Source organism: Gorilla gorilla, chromosome 12 (assembly GCF_029281585.2).
Source record: "Gorilla gorilla gorilla isolate KB3781 chromosome 12, NHGRI_mGorGor1-v2.1_pri, whole genome shotgun sequence".
Lineage (NCBI taxonomy): Eukaryota > Metazoa > Chordata > Mammalia > Primates > Hominidae > Gorilla > Gorilla gorilla.
In genome coordinates, this window is record NC_073236.2 from 71,196,025 (window position 1) to 71,216,246 (window position 20,222).

The 20,222-nt window shown below is 33.8% G+C and overlaps 1 protein-coding gene across 15 annotated transcripts in view; it reads right to left on the bottom strand.

Moving 5' to 3' along the window:
• Positions 1-20,222, bottom strand: part of APLF (aprataxin and PNKP like factor) — a 164,189-nt gene that overhangs the window by 76,807 nt on the left and 67,160 nt on the right. For 10 of the 15 annotated variants that reach the window (XR_010129957.1, XR_010129956.1, XR_010129958.1 and 7 more), the window contains 2 exons: positions 17,845-18,200; positions 10,764-10,889 (listed from right to left, as the gene is read on the bottom strand). Coding sequence is in view for 12 of the 15 variants with exons in the window: in XM_055378901.2 (XP_055234876.2) it covers positions 10,764-10,889; positions 17,845-18,200 (482 nt within the window). In the remaining 3 variants the exon portion in view is untranslated. Of the gene's footprint in view, positions 1-10,143; positions 10,229-10,763; positions 10,910-17,844; positions 18,201-20,222 lie in introns of those variants that run through there. The other 5 variants (XM_063695835.1, XM_055378904.2, XM_063695836.1 and 2 more) reach the window with 3 other exon arrangements.

Sequence of the window (20,222 nt, forward strand, 5' to 3'; positions counted from 1 at the left end):
TCCTGAGATACTTCACTTAGAATAATAGTCTCCAATCTCATCCAGGTCACTGTGAGTGCCATTAATTCATTCCTTCTTACAGTTGAGTAGTATTCCATCATACTTTCTTTGCACTCTTTATCCACTCGTTTATTGATGCACATTTGTGTTGGTTCCATGTTTTTGCCATTGCAAATTGTGCTGCTATAAACATGCGCGTGCAAGTATCTTTTTCATATGACGACTTCATTTCCTCTGGGTAGATACCCAGTAGTGGGATTGCTGGATCAAATGATAGTTCTACTTTTAGTTGTTTAAGGAATCTCCACACTGTTTTCCATAGTGGTTGTATTAGTTTACATTCCCACCAGCAGTGTAGAAGTGTTCCCTGTTCACCACATCCACACCAACATCTATTATTTTTTCATTTTTTGATTATGGCCATTCTTGCAGGCGCAGGGTGGTACTGCATTGTGGTTTTGATTAGGATTTTGATTAGCATTTCCCTGATCATTAGCATTTTAATTAGCATTTCCCTGATCACTAGTGATATTGAGCATTTTTTCATGTTTGTTGGCCATTTATATATCCTCTTTTGAAAATTGTCTATTCATGTCCTTAGCCTACTTTTTGATGGGATTGTTTGTTTTTTCTTGCTAATTTGTTTGAATTCATTGTAGATTCTGGATATTAGTCCTTTGTCAGATGTACAAATTGTGAAGATTTTCACCCACTCTGTGGGTTGTCTGTTTACTCTGCTGACTGTTGCTTTTGCTGTGTAAAAGCTCTTTAGTTTAATTAAGGCCCAGCTATTTATCTTTGTTATTATTGCACTTGCTTTTAGGTTTTTGGTTATGAAATCCTTGCCTAAGCCAATGTCTAGAAGGGTTTTTCCAGTTTTGTCTTCTATAATTTTTACAGTTTCCGGTCTTAGATTTAAGTCCTTGATCCATCTTGAGTTGATTTTTGTATAAGGTGAGAGATAAGGGTCCAGTTTCATTTTCCTACATGTGGCTTGCCAATTATTCATGCACCATTTGTTGAATAGGGTATCCTTTCCCCACTTTATAAACATAAACATCTTTGTTGAAGATCAGTTGGCTGTAAGTATTAGGGGTTTTTTTCTGGGCTCTCTATTCTGTTCCATTGGTCTATGTGCCTATCTTTATGCCAGTACCATGCTGTTTTGGTGACTATGGCCTTATCACATAGTTTGAAATCAGGTAATGTGATGCCTCCAGATTTGCTCTTTTTGCTTAGTCTTGTTTTAGTTTCATATGAATTTTAGGATTTTTTTTTCTAAAACCCTAAAGATTCCTCCAGAAAGCTCCTAGAACTGATAAAAGAATTCACCAAAGTTTCCGGATATAAAATCAATGTACACAAATCAGTAGCTCTTCTATACACCAACAGCAATCAAGCTGAGAATCAAATCAAGAACTCAACCCCTATTATAATAGCTGCAAAAAAAAAAAACAACTTAGGAATATACCTAACCAAGGAGGTGGTTTCCTCTACAAGGAAAACTACAAAACACTGCTGAAAGAAATCATAGACGACACAAACAAATGGAAACACATCCCGTGTTCATGGATAGGTAGAATCAATATTGTAAAAATGATCACACTGTCAAAGTAATCCACAAATTCAACTCAATTCCCATCAGGCAAGATACTTCAAATGAAAACACCAAATAGTTCTTTCAAATTACCATTTTTTCATGTTGAATTTAATTTTGTTAGATTTTAAAAAGTATAACAAGTCATAGAAAATGTTAACAATGCCTGTAGTATAAGTAGTACAAGTAAAATTTAATAATTACAGATCCTTTTCTGAAGACCAACCTGCTATATTAGCAGGGCTGTGGAAATCTTTATTTTTACTATGGTATACATTTACATATATGATCCATATCTTATTTTTTTCTCATTTTACTCATGGGATGGAATGGCTACAAATGAAATATATACCCATATACGTACAGTTTTTATGTTTACATACTTGCTCTACAGTGATAAAACTTTCAACCTATAAGACAATACTTGGAAATACAATATACTACCATATAAATGTAGGCATTGATATGTAGTATAATAGTAAGATTATCTAACATGGCATACAACATCTGAGATCATCTAGGTGTATAAAAAAGGAAACTGACTTGCACACATTCCAGTGATTAAAAGGTAGGACTGGGAAGCAAAATAATAACACAATAAGAAATCAACCTAGCATTACACTTAAGAGAATAATTGTTTTTACTTCAGAATAATTCTTACACTGTTTTGTGAAGGCAAATTTTTAAAGATAAAAAAGCAAGTAAACATGTTGTAGCTCATGAATTTCATCTCTCTTCCAAATATGTCATCTGTCATGGAAAACAGGCTTATCACAACTCTACTTTTGGAATACATATCTTTCCATTTTTCTAAATATAATCATTTATTGCTCATTTTGATGGCTTATTTTATGATCTGTGGAACTTCAATATTTTCTTCTGTGGCTACAGGAAAAATCTAGCATGCATATGCATGAAAACTCACTTTTAAGCAAACTAAATTAGTACATTTTATAATTCTGATACACTGGGCATATTTTCTAGCACTAAACAGTATATAGCTAATAAAAATAATATACTTCACAAATATACTCTCAAAAATAATATACTCTCACAAATCAATATTTTTAAAAGAGTAAACTGATTATAATATAACTAAACTAAACATTGGTTTAGTTTCAGCAATGAAACAAAATAAATCTATTAGGTATGTTTTTTGCTCAATAATGATCATGTGACAACAGACAGTTTGTAAGGATTTCTATTATTTTGCTGACCTGGAAAATTTATGATTTCTTCAAAGTTCCTTATCTAGAGGTACTTTGAAAACTCCAAATATTATTTTTAAAACTCCAAAATATTATTTTGACATTTGGCTGAAAAGACAACCCCCCAGTGATACTTGAGAAAGCCATGACTAACAGTCGTGGAGTCAGGCAATGCCATGGAGAAATTCTGGTCTCGAGGAGGGAAGAGATTTGGTTTTATCTCACCAGCTTTGGGGTCTTACACAGCTCATTTAATCTCTCTTAGTTTACATCCCCTTATTTTTAAAGCAGTAGGCAGAGTAATCGATCATATCTAACATTCTCTAAAAGTCTCTCTGAACTGTAATTAAAATTAACAAGAGAAAAAAATGTAAGTTTTTATCTGCAACCAGAATCAGGACACAAAGCAGTTCAGTAGATGAAGAAAGCACCATATCTATACGTATACATCTACACATATCTACAGACATGAAAGTTTTTATTAGCACATGTAAGCCAATTGGTTTTGGAGTTGTTTCTCTTGACTAGCCCCTTCTCTGACCTATTTTAAAAAGACTGATGACAAGAAGACAGCAATTTTTGACATTACTACCCTAAGCAAGGCTTTGTATTTTGTTTTTATTCTTCTGAAGAATAGGCATTATTTTTATTTTGCTTCTGAAAAGAATGTAGGACCTCATGGTAGGATAATACTCTTTTAACAACAGGAAAAAAAGCCTGATAGGCTGTAAAAATCACTTTTATGACAGAATTGTGAGAGCAATGAAAATTTTAGATTATCTAAAATTCCAGAGATTTAATAATGACAGTCCTTCCTTTGTAAGCTGACAATCACAGGCTGCTTTCTTCCCTGAAGACATTTGTCAATTCTTGGTATTGGTTAAGGATAAGGTTTAAACCAAGTGGAGAAACTATTCAAAGAAAGAGCTCTCATAGAGTTGTCATGACCATCTAGAAACAAATGGAGCCCCAAACACAAAGCTGATTTTTCCCAAGAAATATTTGTTGAGTTCCCTGAGAGGTGTGACAGGCTGAGGGTCTGGGTCTGAAATTTCAAAAAAGGCGACGTGAAATATCCAGCTCAAGTCGTGTTTCAGAGACAAAGTCACACTGGAGGGAAGGTATCTGCAACAAACATAACTAGCCTCCCCTCAAGAAATGAACCAAAATTTAAGATGCATGGGTAGTAGACTAATAGGCTAAGCTCAAAATCGCCAAAGGAAAGTTTTATAGCTAAGAATACAGACTTGCCTCTCACATAAAAGTCGGGAAAAGCCATGCCAAACAAGCAGAAATAAAACAAAAGTGTACTGAGTTTTAATAAAACTCCAAACTAGCTACTATCTGTCTAAATTTCCGACTGGATAGAGATGACTAGCCCCTACCTGCCAAGTAGAGGTGGTATCCTTACTGATGGAAGACAACATCTAGGGTATCTATAGTTCTTTTCATTAAAATATGTTAGAATTGCAATAAAGTGTTGCTAGACACAAACAGGCAGAAAAATACGACCCAACAATCAAGAAAAAAAAAAGAAGCAGAAGCAGAAATGTTGGTTCATAAATAAGAACATTAAAATAACTAAGATTAATATGTTTTTTAAAAAAGAGTAGAAAATTGGGGAAAATGAATTAAAAATGGATAGTTTCACCAAAATTAGAATTGGCCAAAAAAAAAAAAAAAAAAAGAAGAAGAAGAATTAAACATCCTAGAACTGGAAAATACAGTATCTGAAATTAGGAACTCTTTGAATGGGCTTAACAGCAGACTAGAAGAAACATGTGGGACATGGTCAAAGGGTTTAATATATGTTTAGTTGGAGTACAAGAAAGAGAGAAAAGATAGAGTAGACACAATACCTGATAATAGCCAAGCAGTCTCCTCAAACTAATAAAAGGCATTAACTTGCAAAAAAGCTCAGTGAACCCCCAAATAGGATGGAATACAAAGAAAAATACACCTAAGCACATCAGTTAAACTGTTAAAAACTAAAGGCAAAGATAAAAATCTTAAGAGTGGTGAAAGAAGAGGCACACTGATTTAAAAATATAATGGCAATAATAATATAGACAACTGAGTTTCAAGAGAAACTATGGATGCAAGAGTCTATGGCACGACATAAATGATAAAAGAAAAGGTATGCTAAGCTAGAATTACATATGTAGTGAAAATAGCCTTTAAAAATTTAAAATAAGAACACTTTCAGACACACAAAAATGTAAAGAATTTCTTTTTAGTAGATCTTCACTATAAGAAAAACCCAAAGAAGTTTTTAAAACTAAAAGAAAAGGATCCCAGATGAAAGGATAGACGTTTAGGAAGAAGTAAAGGGCACTCAAAATAATAAATATGTAAATAAAGGGAATGTTGATGCTTAAAACAATTTTTAAACAATAATTACAATGTCTTGTGAGTTAATGTACAGAGGTATAACTATATGATAACAATGGTTTAAAAAGACAAAAGAGGAAGTAAATGAAATTAAAGTGATGTAAGGTTCTTGCACTGTTTGGGAAATGGCAAAAGCACCAACAGTAAGGTAGATTGTAATAAGTCACAGATGCCTATGGAAATAAAGTGTGGCTATTGAAAAATTAACAGAGGAGAAAAAAACAGAATGAAAAACATTTAATCCAAAATAAGTCAAAAAGAGGAGAATAAAAAACAAAGAATATGTAGGATAAATAGAAAACAAATACAAAAAAGTAAAAATTAAAATATATCACTAATAGTATTAAATGTAAATGGGGTTGGTGTGGTGGCTCACGCATGTAATCCCAGCACTTTGGGAGGCTGAGGTGGGCAGATCACTTGAGATCAGAAGTTCGAGACCAGCCTGGCCAACACAGTGAAACCCCGTCTCTACTAAAAATACAAAAATTAGCCGGGCGTGGTGGTGGGTGCCTATAATCCCAGCTACTCAGGAGGCTGAGGCAGGAGAATTGCCTGAACCTGGAAGGTGGAGATTGCAGAGAGCCGAGATTGTGCCACTGCACTCCAGCCTAGACAAGAGAGTAAAACTCCATCTCAAAAAAAATGTAAATGGACTAAGTATTCCACCTAAAACACAGATACTATCAGACTGGATTAAAAATAAAAACCAATGAAGCAACTATATGCTCTTTATAAAAGACATGTTTTAAATATAAGAACACAAGTTGAAACTAAAAGGATTAAAAAAGATATTACACAAACACTAACCACATAACCTTGGGTAGTTATATTATATTAGACAAAACAAGGATTCCACTTTCAATAATGACAGAGTAGATTATATCGGACCAACACTCCAACAGGTTACAATTACACTCTGGAAAAAATATTAAAAACAATAATCGGAAGGTAGTGGATAGCTACCAAAAGCAAACAGAAACTGGAGAGTCAACATGTGGAAGAAAGATACAGCTCTGAGTAAATTTCCCACTTTTATGACTTTTTCACTGAGGACAAATTTACAGCTGGAGTACTACGAAAAATTGACAGAATTAAGCAGAGAAATAAACAAACCTATAATCATAGTGAAGGTTTTAATATTCCTCTCTCAGTAACTAGTAGAACCACCACAGGAAAAAAAATCAACAAGCAAATATATAAAAAAATCTGAACAACACTATAACCATTTGACCAAATCGACATTTATAAAACCTTACTTCCAGCAACTAGAGAATACACATGTAAGTGCACACCATATGTTCAATAAAAGTCACCCATATGCTGGGCCAAAACAAATCTCAATAAATTTCCAAAGATTTAATTTCCAAAGTGTGTGCTATATAACCACATGGAATTAAATTATAAATCAATAATGATAATTATAATAGATATTAGAGCAATTCTCAAACATTTATAAATATCAAAGTAGACTTTTAGGTAAAAACATTTTAGAGACTAAGAGGGAAATAATATTCAAAGGACCAGGCAACTTTCACAATTTTTAGAACTGATATCTGATCAACCCTCTAGTTCAAACTATAAATTATTAGGAAATACAGGATAATGTGATTAATGACATCCTGAAAATACAATCAACAAAATGCAAATGATGGAATCCTCTTCAGAACAAATGATTAGCTTTCTTCAACAAATATATAGCAAGGAAAAAATGAAGAGAAACCTATTGATTAAATAAATTAAGAGACATGGCCATCTTTTGCCATATAGAACTTAAGCAGATCCTGATTCAGATAAACTGTTAAAAAAATGACACTATAGGGAAATGTAGATACTTGACAGGATATTGAATAATATTAAAGATTTATTTAATAACAGTGTTGTGGTAGGTTTTTAGAGCTTATTTTTAGAGATACACCCTAAGATACTCATAGATAAAATGGGATGAAAAGATATGGGGTTAGGTATTTGCTTCAAAATAATACAGGGATGGGGTAGCAAGTGGTTTGGGGGTTGATGAAACAATATTGATCATGAGTCGATAGCTGCACAAACTAGGTGATGGATTTCACTAGAACTTATTCTACATTCTCTCCACTTGTGTTTATGGATAAAATTCTCCATTACAAAAGTTTTTTTTTAACAAATGAAAAGGCATATCACCACAGTCCCACGAATTATATACAACATGAGCTATGAAAGGTGGCTTTGTTCCAAAATTATAAATAAATATATAAAAGTATGTTTGTTCTACAAGTACATCTCAAAACTGTTTCATCAACACTTGGCATTTGATGATTCTTTGGAAAAGAATTTGTTGAATGAATAAATAGGAGAAAACAGTTACTTCAAGGTTATATGTTTATGTGTGTGTGCATGTGTGTCCAATGTCCCTGATTACTAATGACACTGAGTAATTTTTCATATGTGTTTAATATTTGGATTTCCTTTTGGGCAAAAAGGCTATGTATGTTACCAAGCAAAAAGCAATAGCAATTTAAAATATTTTTTCATGTGTTCTAGATATATGCTACTGTCAATTATGTGGGTTGCAAATATATTTTTTCTTACTCTGTGCTTTGTTTTTATTCTCTTAATGTTGTGTACTGATGGATTAAAAACACCTTACTTTCAATGTAGTCAAATAATTAAATGTTTTCCATTTTAGTTATTTTTTGTTTCTTGTTTTAGAAAATAATCCCTGCTCTGAGATCATGAAACAATTCCCTTATATTTATTTTTAAAGCTATATTATTTTTAATTACGTTAGAGAAGTCACCAATTCATCTGGAAGTTATTTGTTCAGATGACTGCAGAGTTTTGTCAGTAATGTTTTGAGTTATCTAAACTTACCTGCCTTCTTAAACAGTAAAGTGGAACAAAAGGCACAGTTGATTCCATTTTAGTCTCTGGATCCATTTTTTATTCAACAAAGATTTCTTGAACATCTATCTAATGTAAGTCAGCAGTCTGTTAGATATTGGAGATTTAACTGTAAATAAGTAAGTGTAATTCCTGAATCCTGACTTCATTTATAGTTGTAAAATAAGTAATTACAATAAATTTAGATGGCATATTAGTTTGTTCTCACATTGCTAATAAAGATATACCTGAGACTGGGTAATTTACAAACAAAAAAAAATAAAGCTATATTATTTTGTTTTTTACATTTAGTACTATGAGTCATCTGGAATTCAGTTTTTGACTGGTGTGATATAAGGGTCAAATTTTATTTTTTCTTCAGATGAATATCTACTTATCCCCTTATAATTAATTGAAAAAATTCATTTTTCTCAATACCTGCAATGTCCCTTTTCATAAATATGTCACCTTACATATATAAGCCTATTTTGAAGTACCATTCTGTTCTGGTCATGTTACTTTATCTTTGTGCCCATACCACACTGCTTTAGTAACTATAAAGTATAACACATCCTGCCACCTATTCTTCATTATGTACGATTGTCATGGCTATTTTTATCCTTTGTAATCCATATACATTTTAGAATCACATTGTAAATTTCTTTATAAAAGCTAATATGATTTTGAATCAGTTTGTATACAAATCCATTTGAGGAAAACTGGTATTTTGACACTACTGAATAATTCAATCATGAACATTTTGATCTTCATAATTATTTAGGTCTTTCTGAAAAACATTTTTTCATTTTTACATTTAAAGTTTTATACTTTTCTTCCTAGAGGTTTCTACGCCTTTTATATTTATTCCTAAGGACTCTTTACTTTTTGATGTTATAATCTTAAAAAAATTTTATTTTCTTACCGGTTAATGCTGGAATATACAAATACAATTGATTTTATATATTGATTTTTGTATCCAGTAAGCATCCTAAGGACTTACTACATTTATAACTCATCAGTGGGCCACTTTGTATTTACTGCATATACAATAATACCATCTGTTAACACAAAGTTTTATTTCTTCCTTGGCAATCCTTATCCATTTTCCTTTTCTTGTCTTAGTATACTGTCTTGAATCGCCACATAATGATGAACTGAAGTGGTAATAACAGGCATTCTTATCTCCGTTCTGATTTCAGAAAGGAAATTTTTAATATTTTAAGTATAATATTTGCTATAAATTTTTTGTAGATATTCTTTTTGATATTAAAGAAGTTCCCTTCTATTCTTACTTTATAACAAGTTTTTTTCATAAATGAATGCTGATTTTGGTTTGTCAGGTTTTTTTCTTTCCAATCATCTATGGAGACGGCTTTTCTACTTATTCTGATGACATGGTAAATGAATTTATTTTTTAACATTAAAACATGCATTCCTTAGATAGACCCCATTTGGTCATATTATATTTTCCTTTTTATTTATCACTTGATTCTCATAACTTTTCTCCCCTCAGGATATTTACAACTATGTTCAAAAGTAAGCTTATCCTATAATTTTTCATTCTTGTATTATTCTTGCCGGGTTTTGGTATCAAACTTGTGCTGGTCTCACATCATGAATTGGGAAATACACCCTCTTTTACTTTCTCTGGAGTAGTTTGTGTAAAAATGAAGTGCTTCTTCTTTAAATGTTTGTTAGAACCTGCCATTAAAACCAAACAGATCTATCACTTCTTTGTGGAAAGCTTTAAATTATGTATTCAATTTCTCTTATATTAACTCAATTCTTGATTGTATCTGTTTCTTAAAGTTGTAGTTTTCTAGGAATTTGTTAATTTCTCCAAAAATTTTCAAGTTTATTGGTAAAGTTGATTATAATGAACACTTACCTTTCAAAAAGAGTATAAGTCATTCTCCTTTCTGGTCCTAGAAACTTACTTTGCCTTGAAAACCACAATCACAGAAATAGAAACAACTTCAAATAGCCCAGTAGGTTCAGCAATCTGTATTTAAAATTATCTAAGAAAGGTGGCTGTCTGGAATTAAAGCTCTCTAAAGCTGAAATCACTACTTCTTTCTTTGGTAGTTTGTTTCATTTCAAGTTCATTCATTTATTAAGCAAAGTTGCAAGATACAAAGATGAGAGTCCTTGCTGTCAAGATACTTGCTGCCTGTAGGAAAAGATGTTCTGATAAAGAAACAAACATAATCTCATGAGATAAATCCTACTCTGTGCATGATACAGACAAGGACAAGATGCCATGAAAACTGAGAGAAGTATTCTTACTCTTCCTTTAGGATTGGACTTTCTGTGTTGGCAAGAATAGTGGAGTAGTAAAAGTTGAGGAAGCAGAGGGATGCAGAGATAACATCCCAAATAGATTTATATGTCACACCTAGGACATATAGAGTGAATTAAGTGTATGTTGGGGTAGCATCAACAGCTTTTAAGTGATCTAATTTGCATTACAGAAAGTTGGAAATAAGGAAAAATTTCAGGCACTCGTAGATGTGTAACTTCAGTAATTCAGAATTAGCTAAAAGAAATATAATCCTACCTATTACCAACATGAAAACCTGTAATCTACAGAAGTTTAAAAATGAAAATTAAAAGGCTTGAGATAACAAGCTGCTGTCAGTTTCTCCTAGATAAGTAACAGAGATAAGAAAGAAAAGGAGTGCAGCCAAACATTTCAGTTTCTATACCTATAACAGGATGGTCCATAGGGACATTCAGGCCGGTCATCAGTCTCATCTTGGCCCACGATTTGTACACTTCCATAATCACTATCACCAGGATGGCTAAAATGTTGAAAATGAACAGGATTCTTCCTAGGAGGGCGACAAATATACTGTCAGAAAAAAAAAATAGGATATTCTAGATTTTTAGTGGATATAGCAGGAAACCAGACAATCCACATCTGGCTATCCTTGAACATAAACCAACATGCTACATCGATGACATAAGCGCAGATTACATCAACATGCTAAATTGATGACATAAAGTTGATGACATCAACTCAGTACAGGACTCTCACAGTAACATACTACATTTCTGGTGTCATGTGATGAGCCATGATATCAATAGACAACTTGCAAACATTACTATATATATGACACATATGTATGTAAGCATATAACATAAATATCATAAACATATATAGTTTTTCAAAACTTTTAATAAAATGAGCACATATATTGTACCCTCTGCTAAGATAAAAAAACAGAACATTTCCAACATCCTAGAAAGGTCCCATGTGCCCTCTTCAATCACTAAATCCATTTACTACGCAAAGGTAACTATCCTAACTTCTAAAAGTGTTTTTCAAGCTTTTCGGTCTCAAGACTCTTACACTAAAAAAAAGATTAAAACTCCAGAGAGCTTTTGTTTATATAGGATATTTACCCTATTAGAAATTATAAATGAGAAATTGAAAAAGTGCATTTATTGACTTAAATAGAACAATAATAAATCCTTTACATACTATCATAATAACATGTCTTAACATAAATAATTATTAACTTCCAAGAAAAATTATTGTTTTATACTATGGAAATTCATTTAATCTCTACTTTAGAGAAGGCATTTGGCTTCTCATGCCTGTTTCTGCATTCAATCATTAACAACAACACATAACTTGTAGCCACTGGGAAACTCCACTGTACACTTGTGAGAGAGTGAATGACAGTAAAAAAAGGCATTCACAAAAAGTCACATTATTATGAAAATACTTTTGGGTCAGGTGTGGTGGCTCACACCTGTAATCCTAGCACTTTGGGAGGCCAAGGAGAGCAGATCACTTGAAGTCAGGAGTTCAAGACCAGCCTGGCCAACATGGTGAAACCCCATCTCTACTAAAAATACAACTAGCCGGGCTTGGTGGCGCACATCTGTAATCCCAGCTACTCAGGAGGCTGAGGCAGGAGAACTGCTTGAACCCAGGAGGCAGAGGTTGCAGTGAGCCAAGATTGTGCCACTGCACTCCAGCCTGGGTGACAGAGCAAGACTCCATCTCAGAAAAAAAAAAAAAGAAAATACAATTGACTTAACAGATTTCTTATACGTGTTCTGGGGACATCCAGGGATCTCTGGATCATACTTTAAGAAGTGATATTATAAAACAACAGATCAGCATTGTCTGCCTTTGAACTTAAATGAAAATATATACTAGTATGTACTTCTTTGAACCAGCCCTTTTATATTTATATGATTAATTCATGTTGTTACATGTAGCAATAAGTACGTTTTCAATACCATGTAGTAATAGCATCATCCATTGGATGATGGTATTATAATTTATCCGTTTTACTACTGATAAACTTTTGGGTTCATTTCAGGTATTGACTTCTATAAGTAATACTGCAATGAGCATTCTAGTATAAGCCTTCTGATGCACATCTATATGCATTTTCCTGGGGATATAGTTAAGAATGGTCACAGGGTATGTATATGCTCAGGTTTTATAAATATTGCCAAATTTCCAAAATGACTGTATTAATTTTCACCCCCAGTAGAAGGTTATCAGAGTTCCAGTTTTTCAACAACCTCACCAACATTTAGCACTGTTAGGTTTCTTTTTTGTTTTTTCACGTGGCAGTATTTATAGCAGAGAGTGGCAAACAATGAACAGCAGGCCAAATCTGGCCTACTGCTTTTTTTAAACTGTGCTAAGAATATATACGTAACATAAAATTTATCATCTTAACAATTTCTATGTGCACAGTTCAGTAATGTTAAGTATATTCACATTGTTGTGCAACCAATCCCTAGAATTTTTTCAACTTGCGCAACTGAAAACTCTATACCCGTTAAACAACAACTTCCCAGCTCCTCCTGTCCTCCCCGGAATCCACCATTCTGATTTCTGTTTCTCCCCACAGCCACTGGTAACTGCCATTCTAATTTCTGTTTTTATGAATCTAACTACTCTAGATACCTCCTACAAGTAGAATTATGAAGTATTTATCTTTTTGTGACTGGTTTATTTCACTTAGCATAATGTCCTCAGGGTTCATACACATACGAGCATGTGTCAGAATTTCCCTTCCTTTTAAGGCTGAATAATATTCCATCATATGTATATACCAAATTTTCTTTATTCCTTCAATAATTGATGGACATGTGGGTTCCTTCTACCTCCTAGGTATTGTGAATATAGTGCTGCTATGAACTCTTTGAGATTCTGCTTTCAATTCTTATGGATATATACCCAAAAGTGGAATTGCTATATAATATGGTAATTCTATCTTTAATTTTTTTGAGGAACTACCATACTGTTTCCCACAGTGGCTACACCAATTTACACTCCCACCAACAATGCACAAAGGTTCCAATTTTTCCACATCCCCATCAACAATTGTTACTTGTTTTTCATCTTGTTTTTGAAAGTAGCCACCCTAATAGGTGTGAGGTGATATCTCAATGTGGTTACGGTCTGCATTTCCCTAATGTTTAGTGATATTGAGCATCTTTTAATATGCTTGTTGGTCATTTGTATATTATCTTTAGAGAAATATCTATTTAAGTTCTTTCCCCAATTTCAAATTGGGTAATTTGTTTTTTGGTTGTTTAGTTATAGTTCTTTATGTATTCTAGACATTAATCCTTATCAGATATATAATTTGCAAATATTTTATCCCATTCCATAGGTTGTCATTTCACTCTGTGTTAATTTTGTTCTTTCATGTACAGAAGTTTTTAACTTTTAAAACTCCAATTTTTCTATTTTTGCTTTTGTTGTCAGTGCTTTGGTGTCATATCCAAGAAATCTTTGTCAAATCCAATGTCATGAAGCTTCTCCCCCATTTTCTTCTAAGAGTCTTATAGTTTTAGATGTTTATAGTTTTATATGTTCAGATTATTTGATCCATTTTAAGTTATATTTTGAAAACAGGTGTAAGGCAAGCATCCAACTTCACTCTTTTGCATGTGAATATGCAGTTTTCTGAGCACTCTTTATTGAAAAAAATGTCCTTTCCTCTTTGATTTGTCTTAAGACCATTGTTGAAAATTATTTAACCATATATATGAGGATTTATTTATAGGCTCTGTAGTCTATTCCATTTGTCTATATGTCTGTCTTTATGCCAGTACCACACTGTTTGGATTACTGTGGCTTTGTAATACATTTTAAAATCAGGAAGTGTGAGACCTCCAACTTTGATCATCTTCAAGATTGTTTTGGCTACTTGAGATCCCACATGATTTTAGAATAATTTTTTCTATTTCTGCCAAAAAAAAACCATCAGGATTTTGATAGAGATTGCATTAATTCTGTAGATCACCTTGAATAGTATGAACATCTTCACTGCCTGTGCTGTCTATGGCTGCTTGCACACTATGACAGCATAATTAAGCAGTGGCAACAAAGACTGTACGGCCCAAGAAGCCAAAAATATTTACTGTCTGGCACTTTTAAAAGTTTGACAACCACTGATCTGTAGTATTATCTTTTAAAATGTGTTTCCCTACATGACTAACAAGCATTAAACCTTTCTTGTATGCTTACTGGCCATTTCACTGTTCTGTTTTGTGCAATGCCTTTTGCTCATTTTTTTTTCTTAACTGAGTTGTCATTTTCTTATTGGTTGCTAGTTATTTATTTTTGATACAAGTTCTTTGACATATGTATAACAAATATCCTCATCTACTTTGTGCCTTGCCTTTTCACCCTTCTAATATTATATTTAAATATAACATAAAGGGTAATTTTAATTTTAATTTTGTCCAACTGATCAACTGGATAACATGATTATGATTACTTCATTTTATAACATGCTTAAGAAATCTTTGCCTAATGTCATGAATATATTCTATGTTATCCTCTGCTACCTGTACTTTATATGTTTTACAAAAATCTATCTGAGATTTATTTTGTGATAGGTATAAGGCAGGAGTTAAGATTCATTATCTTTTCATATGAATATCCAATTACCAAACACCACTCATTGAAAGTTCATTCTTAACCCATAGATCTTCAGTGGTACCTTTGTCATAAACACAGACATGTAGGTTTGGTTTTGAACTCTTTAATCTCTTGCACTGATTACTGTTTATCCTTGCACCAATATTAAACTGCATTATATATGGTAGCTTTATAATAAGGCTTTCTATCTGGTCATGTAAGTCTTTCAAGTTTGCACTTGAAGATTGTATTCAGAGTTCTATGTCCTTTGCTATTCCTCTATAAAGTCAGTTTGTCAACTTACACACATACACACACATACACACACACACACACGCATGCACATACACCCTATTGGGATTTTGATAAAGACTGCTTTAAACTTACAGAGCGATTTTGAGGAAATGTATATCTTTACAATATTGATTCTTGCAACAGGTGCTAGAGAGGATGTGGAGAAATAGGAACACTTTTACACTGTTGGTGGGAATGTAAATTAGTTCAACCATTGTGGAAGATAGCGTGACAATTCCACAAGGACCTAGAACAAGAAATATCTTTTGACCCAGCAATCCCATTACTGGGTATATACCTAAAGGATTATAAATTATTCTACTATAAAGACGCATGCTAATGTATGTTTATGGCAGCACTATTCACAATAGCAAAGACTTGGAACCAACCCAAATGCCCATCAATGATACATTGGATAAAGAAAATGTGGCACATATACACCATGAAATACTATGCAGCCATAAAAAACAATGAGTTCATGTCCTTTGCAGGGACATGGATGAAGCTAGAAACCATCATTCTCAGCCAACTAACACAAGAACAGGAAACCAAACACTGCATGTTCTCACTCATAAGTGGGAGTTGAACAATGAGAACACATGGACACAGGGAGGGGAACATCACATACTGGTGCCTGTTGGGGGGTGGGGGCAAGGGGAGGGATAGCATTAGGAGAAATACATAATGCATGTGGGGCTTAAAACCTAGATGATGGGTTGATGGGTGCAGAAAACCATGGCACATGTATACCTACATAACAAACTTGCACGTTCTGCACATGTATCCCAGAACTCAGAGTATAATAAGAAAAAGATTCTGAATTTTCAAAATTATACAATCATGTCACCTGTAAATAATTACAGTTTTATTTTTTCCTTTCTACTCTACATTAGTTATTTCTTTTTTTTTGCCTTAGTGTACTGGCTATGATCTCTACTGCAATGTTGAATAGGAGTGGTGATAGCAGACATACTGGTTAGTTCCCAGCATCATGGAAGAAACTCTAATCTTTCACCATTAAGTATGAAGTTAGCTGTTGGTTTCTGTAGATATTCTGATTAAACTGAAGAAGTCTTTTCTATTCTTATATAATTAAGAATTTTTTTCATAAATGGGATGTTGAATTTTATCATATGACTTTTCTCTATTGAGATGACCATTATGAATTTTCTCTTTTAAATTGTGTTATGAAGTGAATTGTTCCCCACCTCCCAAAATTCATATGTTGAAGCCCTAATTTCCAGTGTGACTAATTTGGAGACAGGGGCTTTAAAAAGATGATTAAGGTTAAACAAGGTCATAAGGGTGGGGCCCAACCTAATATAACTGGTGTCCTTACAAGATGTGGAAAAGAGACCAGGAAGGCACATGTACAGAGAACAGGCTATGTGAGGACACAGTGAGAAAGTGGCAGTCTGCAAGCCAAGAAAAGAGGTCTCAGGAGAAAACAAACTTGCTGACACCATGATCTAGGGCTTCCAGCCTCCAGAACTATGGGAAAATACATTTTTGTTGTTTAAGCACCCAATCTGGTATTTTGTTATGGCAGCCCTGGCAAACTAATACAATCCAATGTAACAGAAGGTATATATACTTCTATTCTGCAAGTTTTTACATTATGGTCCAGATGTGGAACTAAAGCCATTGCATATATACAAAAATGTTTCAAAAAGCATAAATCAGAACTATTCAAATTTAAAAATATGAGTTATTCAAGTGCTAAAATGGCAATACATTTTAAAGAGAATATGAATGTGAAATTAACAGAATATGTTAAAATATACTATTGCAATAAAGATATCTATCTTCTAGAAAATCCTGCTATAGGCTTTTAAGATACAGTGGGGGGAACTGAATGTTTTATATGTACACATGCTGACTAGTGTCTTATTGACACAGAAGACAAACTACTGGAAAGGATTGCTAGGATATTTGGTTTGGCAAGTTGGAATGGCAAGAAATCTTTCTGAAATAGGGTTATGTAATTATAAACATGTTACTATAAACACTATGGATGAAAGTATAGCCTAAAACTAAGAGATTATAATTTGAATTCTCAAAATAAGAAATTAGAGTATATAGGGCAGTGTAAATAAATGAAGCAAGTAAAGGAGCAACCCATCAATCCAGGATTATTATATTCAGTTGTTTTACAGGGTACCATGATGATTCAAAGCACCATTAGAAAAATATAAAGAAAAGACACCTAAATACAACTTAAAATTATAGTTATATTGTAGACAACAACTCTGTAGGAAGCCATCTCTCTAATATTTAAGAAAAGACTAAATAACAGGTATTTAGATCTGGGGGATTCAGTTTTCATGTCTGGATTCCCCAGTATTCAGATCCTCACATTAGTCAGCATGTCTATATATAAAACATTTAATTCTCCCACTGTATCTTAAAAGCCTTAAAAGGATTTTCTAGAAAATATACTGAGGAAGTACAAATAGTAGAAACACGATAAAGCCCCTAACCTTTAGGCCAGTGGGTTTTATTAGGTTTTTAATACACTGTAGCATGTATCTACATAGCTACACACTATCAAAATAATGGAATTAAATGTTACTGTAATTTCATTTTACCTATAGCAGTTTGCCCCATACATGCAGGATGTCCTCTTGACCTTGTTTCCTTCAGAACCTTGTAGAACTGAATCAGTTGCCTTTGCATGCAAAGTTTCAGGATTGGAGGGATTAGAGCTGGACTCAGAATGAGACCCTTGAGACTCATCCTGAAATGACTCGCCCTGGGCACTCGAACAATTTTCAGAACAGCTCATTGCCTCATCTTCTTTATGTGGTGTTCTTTTAGTGGCAATTTTATGTTTAGAAACTTTACCAAGTTCCTCTATTGGAAGTTTGTTTCTCTGTGCATTAGTCTTAATATTATTCATCTCTGTATTACTTAATGTGATTGCAGAATATGATTGTGGCATTTCCTGTAAAACAAATATGAAAAACATCAGAAATAAATGAAACATTTTTTAAAAGATATGAGCATAACAGCACAAAACTACAAGATCCATGCAAAATGTAAACTTAAAACTTCAAGATTCACATTTTAAAGTTATTAAATGCCACTATTTTCTATGTACTTAGTTTAATAACTTAAAAAATTTTTAGTTTTTTGAAAAGAAATTTGGCCAGGCACAGTGGCTCAGGCCTGTAATCCCAACACTTTGGAAGCCTGAGGCGGGTGGATCACCTGAGGTCAGGAGTTTGAGACCAGCCTGGCCAACAAGGTGAAACCCCGTCTTTACTAAAAAATACAAAAAATTAGTTGAGCATGGTGGTGTGTGCCTGTAATCCCAGCTATTTGGGAGGCTGAGGCAGGAGAATCGCTTGAACCTGAGAGGCAGAGGTTGCAGTGAGCTGAGATTGCACCATTGCACTCCAGCCTGGGCAACAAGAACAAGACTCCATCTCAAAGAAAAAAAAAAAGGAAAGAAAAGAAATTTACAGTTGTATCAAACCTTTACAATCATGTCAAACATTCAGTGAAAAATAACCAGAAAATACAAATAAAATATAAGAGAAGACATTTGCTTTCATTTGAATCTTTAACTTCTCTTAAATGTCACTGTTCAACAATGAGTCATGTTCTTAACATGCACGGTCCTTATAATTTCTCTTTTTTTTTTTTTTTTTTTTGAGATGGAGTCTTGCTCTGTCTCCCAACCTGGAGTGTGGTGGCACGATATCTGCTCACTGCAACCTCCGCCTCCCAGGTTCAAGTGATTCTCCCATCTCAGCCTCCCGAGTAGCTGGGATTACAGGCACATGCTACCATGCCCAGCTAATTTTTGTATTTTTAGTAGAGACGGGGTTTCACTGTTGGCCAAGCTGGTCTCGAACTCCTGACCTCAGGTGATCTGCCTGCCCTGGCTTCTCAAAGTATTGGGATTACAGGCATGAGACACCGTGCCTAGCCCCTTATAATTTCTTATAAGCTACTGCAATACTTTATTTCTGCCCTCTAAATGTAATCATGATTTTACCATAGCTGAATGAGAAAACTGTTTTGCCCCCACAGAAAATTTTGCATAAAGCTATGTTCTGACCAACTTGGAAAAAGATAGGATTCCTTTAAATTTGTCTTAATAAAGTTCTGAGTTTAACCAAACTGAAGGTGCTTTGAACCAAATAAATACTCTCATTAGCATTGCAGAACCTTTATAATTTATACTTACCAACAGCACAAACAATAAGCCTGGTCTTATTCTGTTAAAAATGACCTCTTAATTACTTATACTTCCCGTGGAGTAGAAACAATGCTCAGATATACCCCAGTTCTCCTGGTAACCATTTCTAGGATGTGATAACATACCAGATACACATCAATGTTTGCTTCCACTTATAACTAAAGACTCATGTATGCTGGATGCCATCTGAAAAAAAGCTGGTTTTACATGACCTAATATTCAATAGCTTAAATTTCTTAAGAAGATATTTCATTTTTTAAGAAACAGTGCATTAAAATGCTACCCAAACTGACTAACTGCCTTGAAAAAAGGAACCTAGATCTTATCATGGTTCTTGTATAGTAACAGATAACCTATGGGGAAAGCAATCCTTGGGCTACACTGGCAACATTCATGTCATGTCTCTCTAAAACATATGCTCTTTGCTCCCACGCTGCACAAGTACACCCCAATCTCAACCCCCCAACTCCAGGACCAACTGGTCTGTACCAGCAACTGGAACTCTCGAGTGAGAATTGGGCAATCCTAACCTACCTCCCTACTTGGCAGTACCCCCTGGGTCAGTTCTCCCCAGTTTTCTTTTTCCTTTTTCAGGTAGCAGTGGAGCAGATCAGCAAATCCACTGGCTAACAGATGTTCAATAAAATGTATCTCTTGTTCCTGCTGGCATTTCCAAGCTCCACAAGTAATTATCTTAGAATGCCCCTCTTCTCTTGATTTTAGAAAAGGAAGAAATAATTTCCCCCATAAACACTGCAC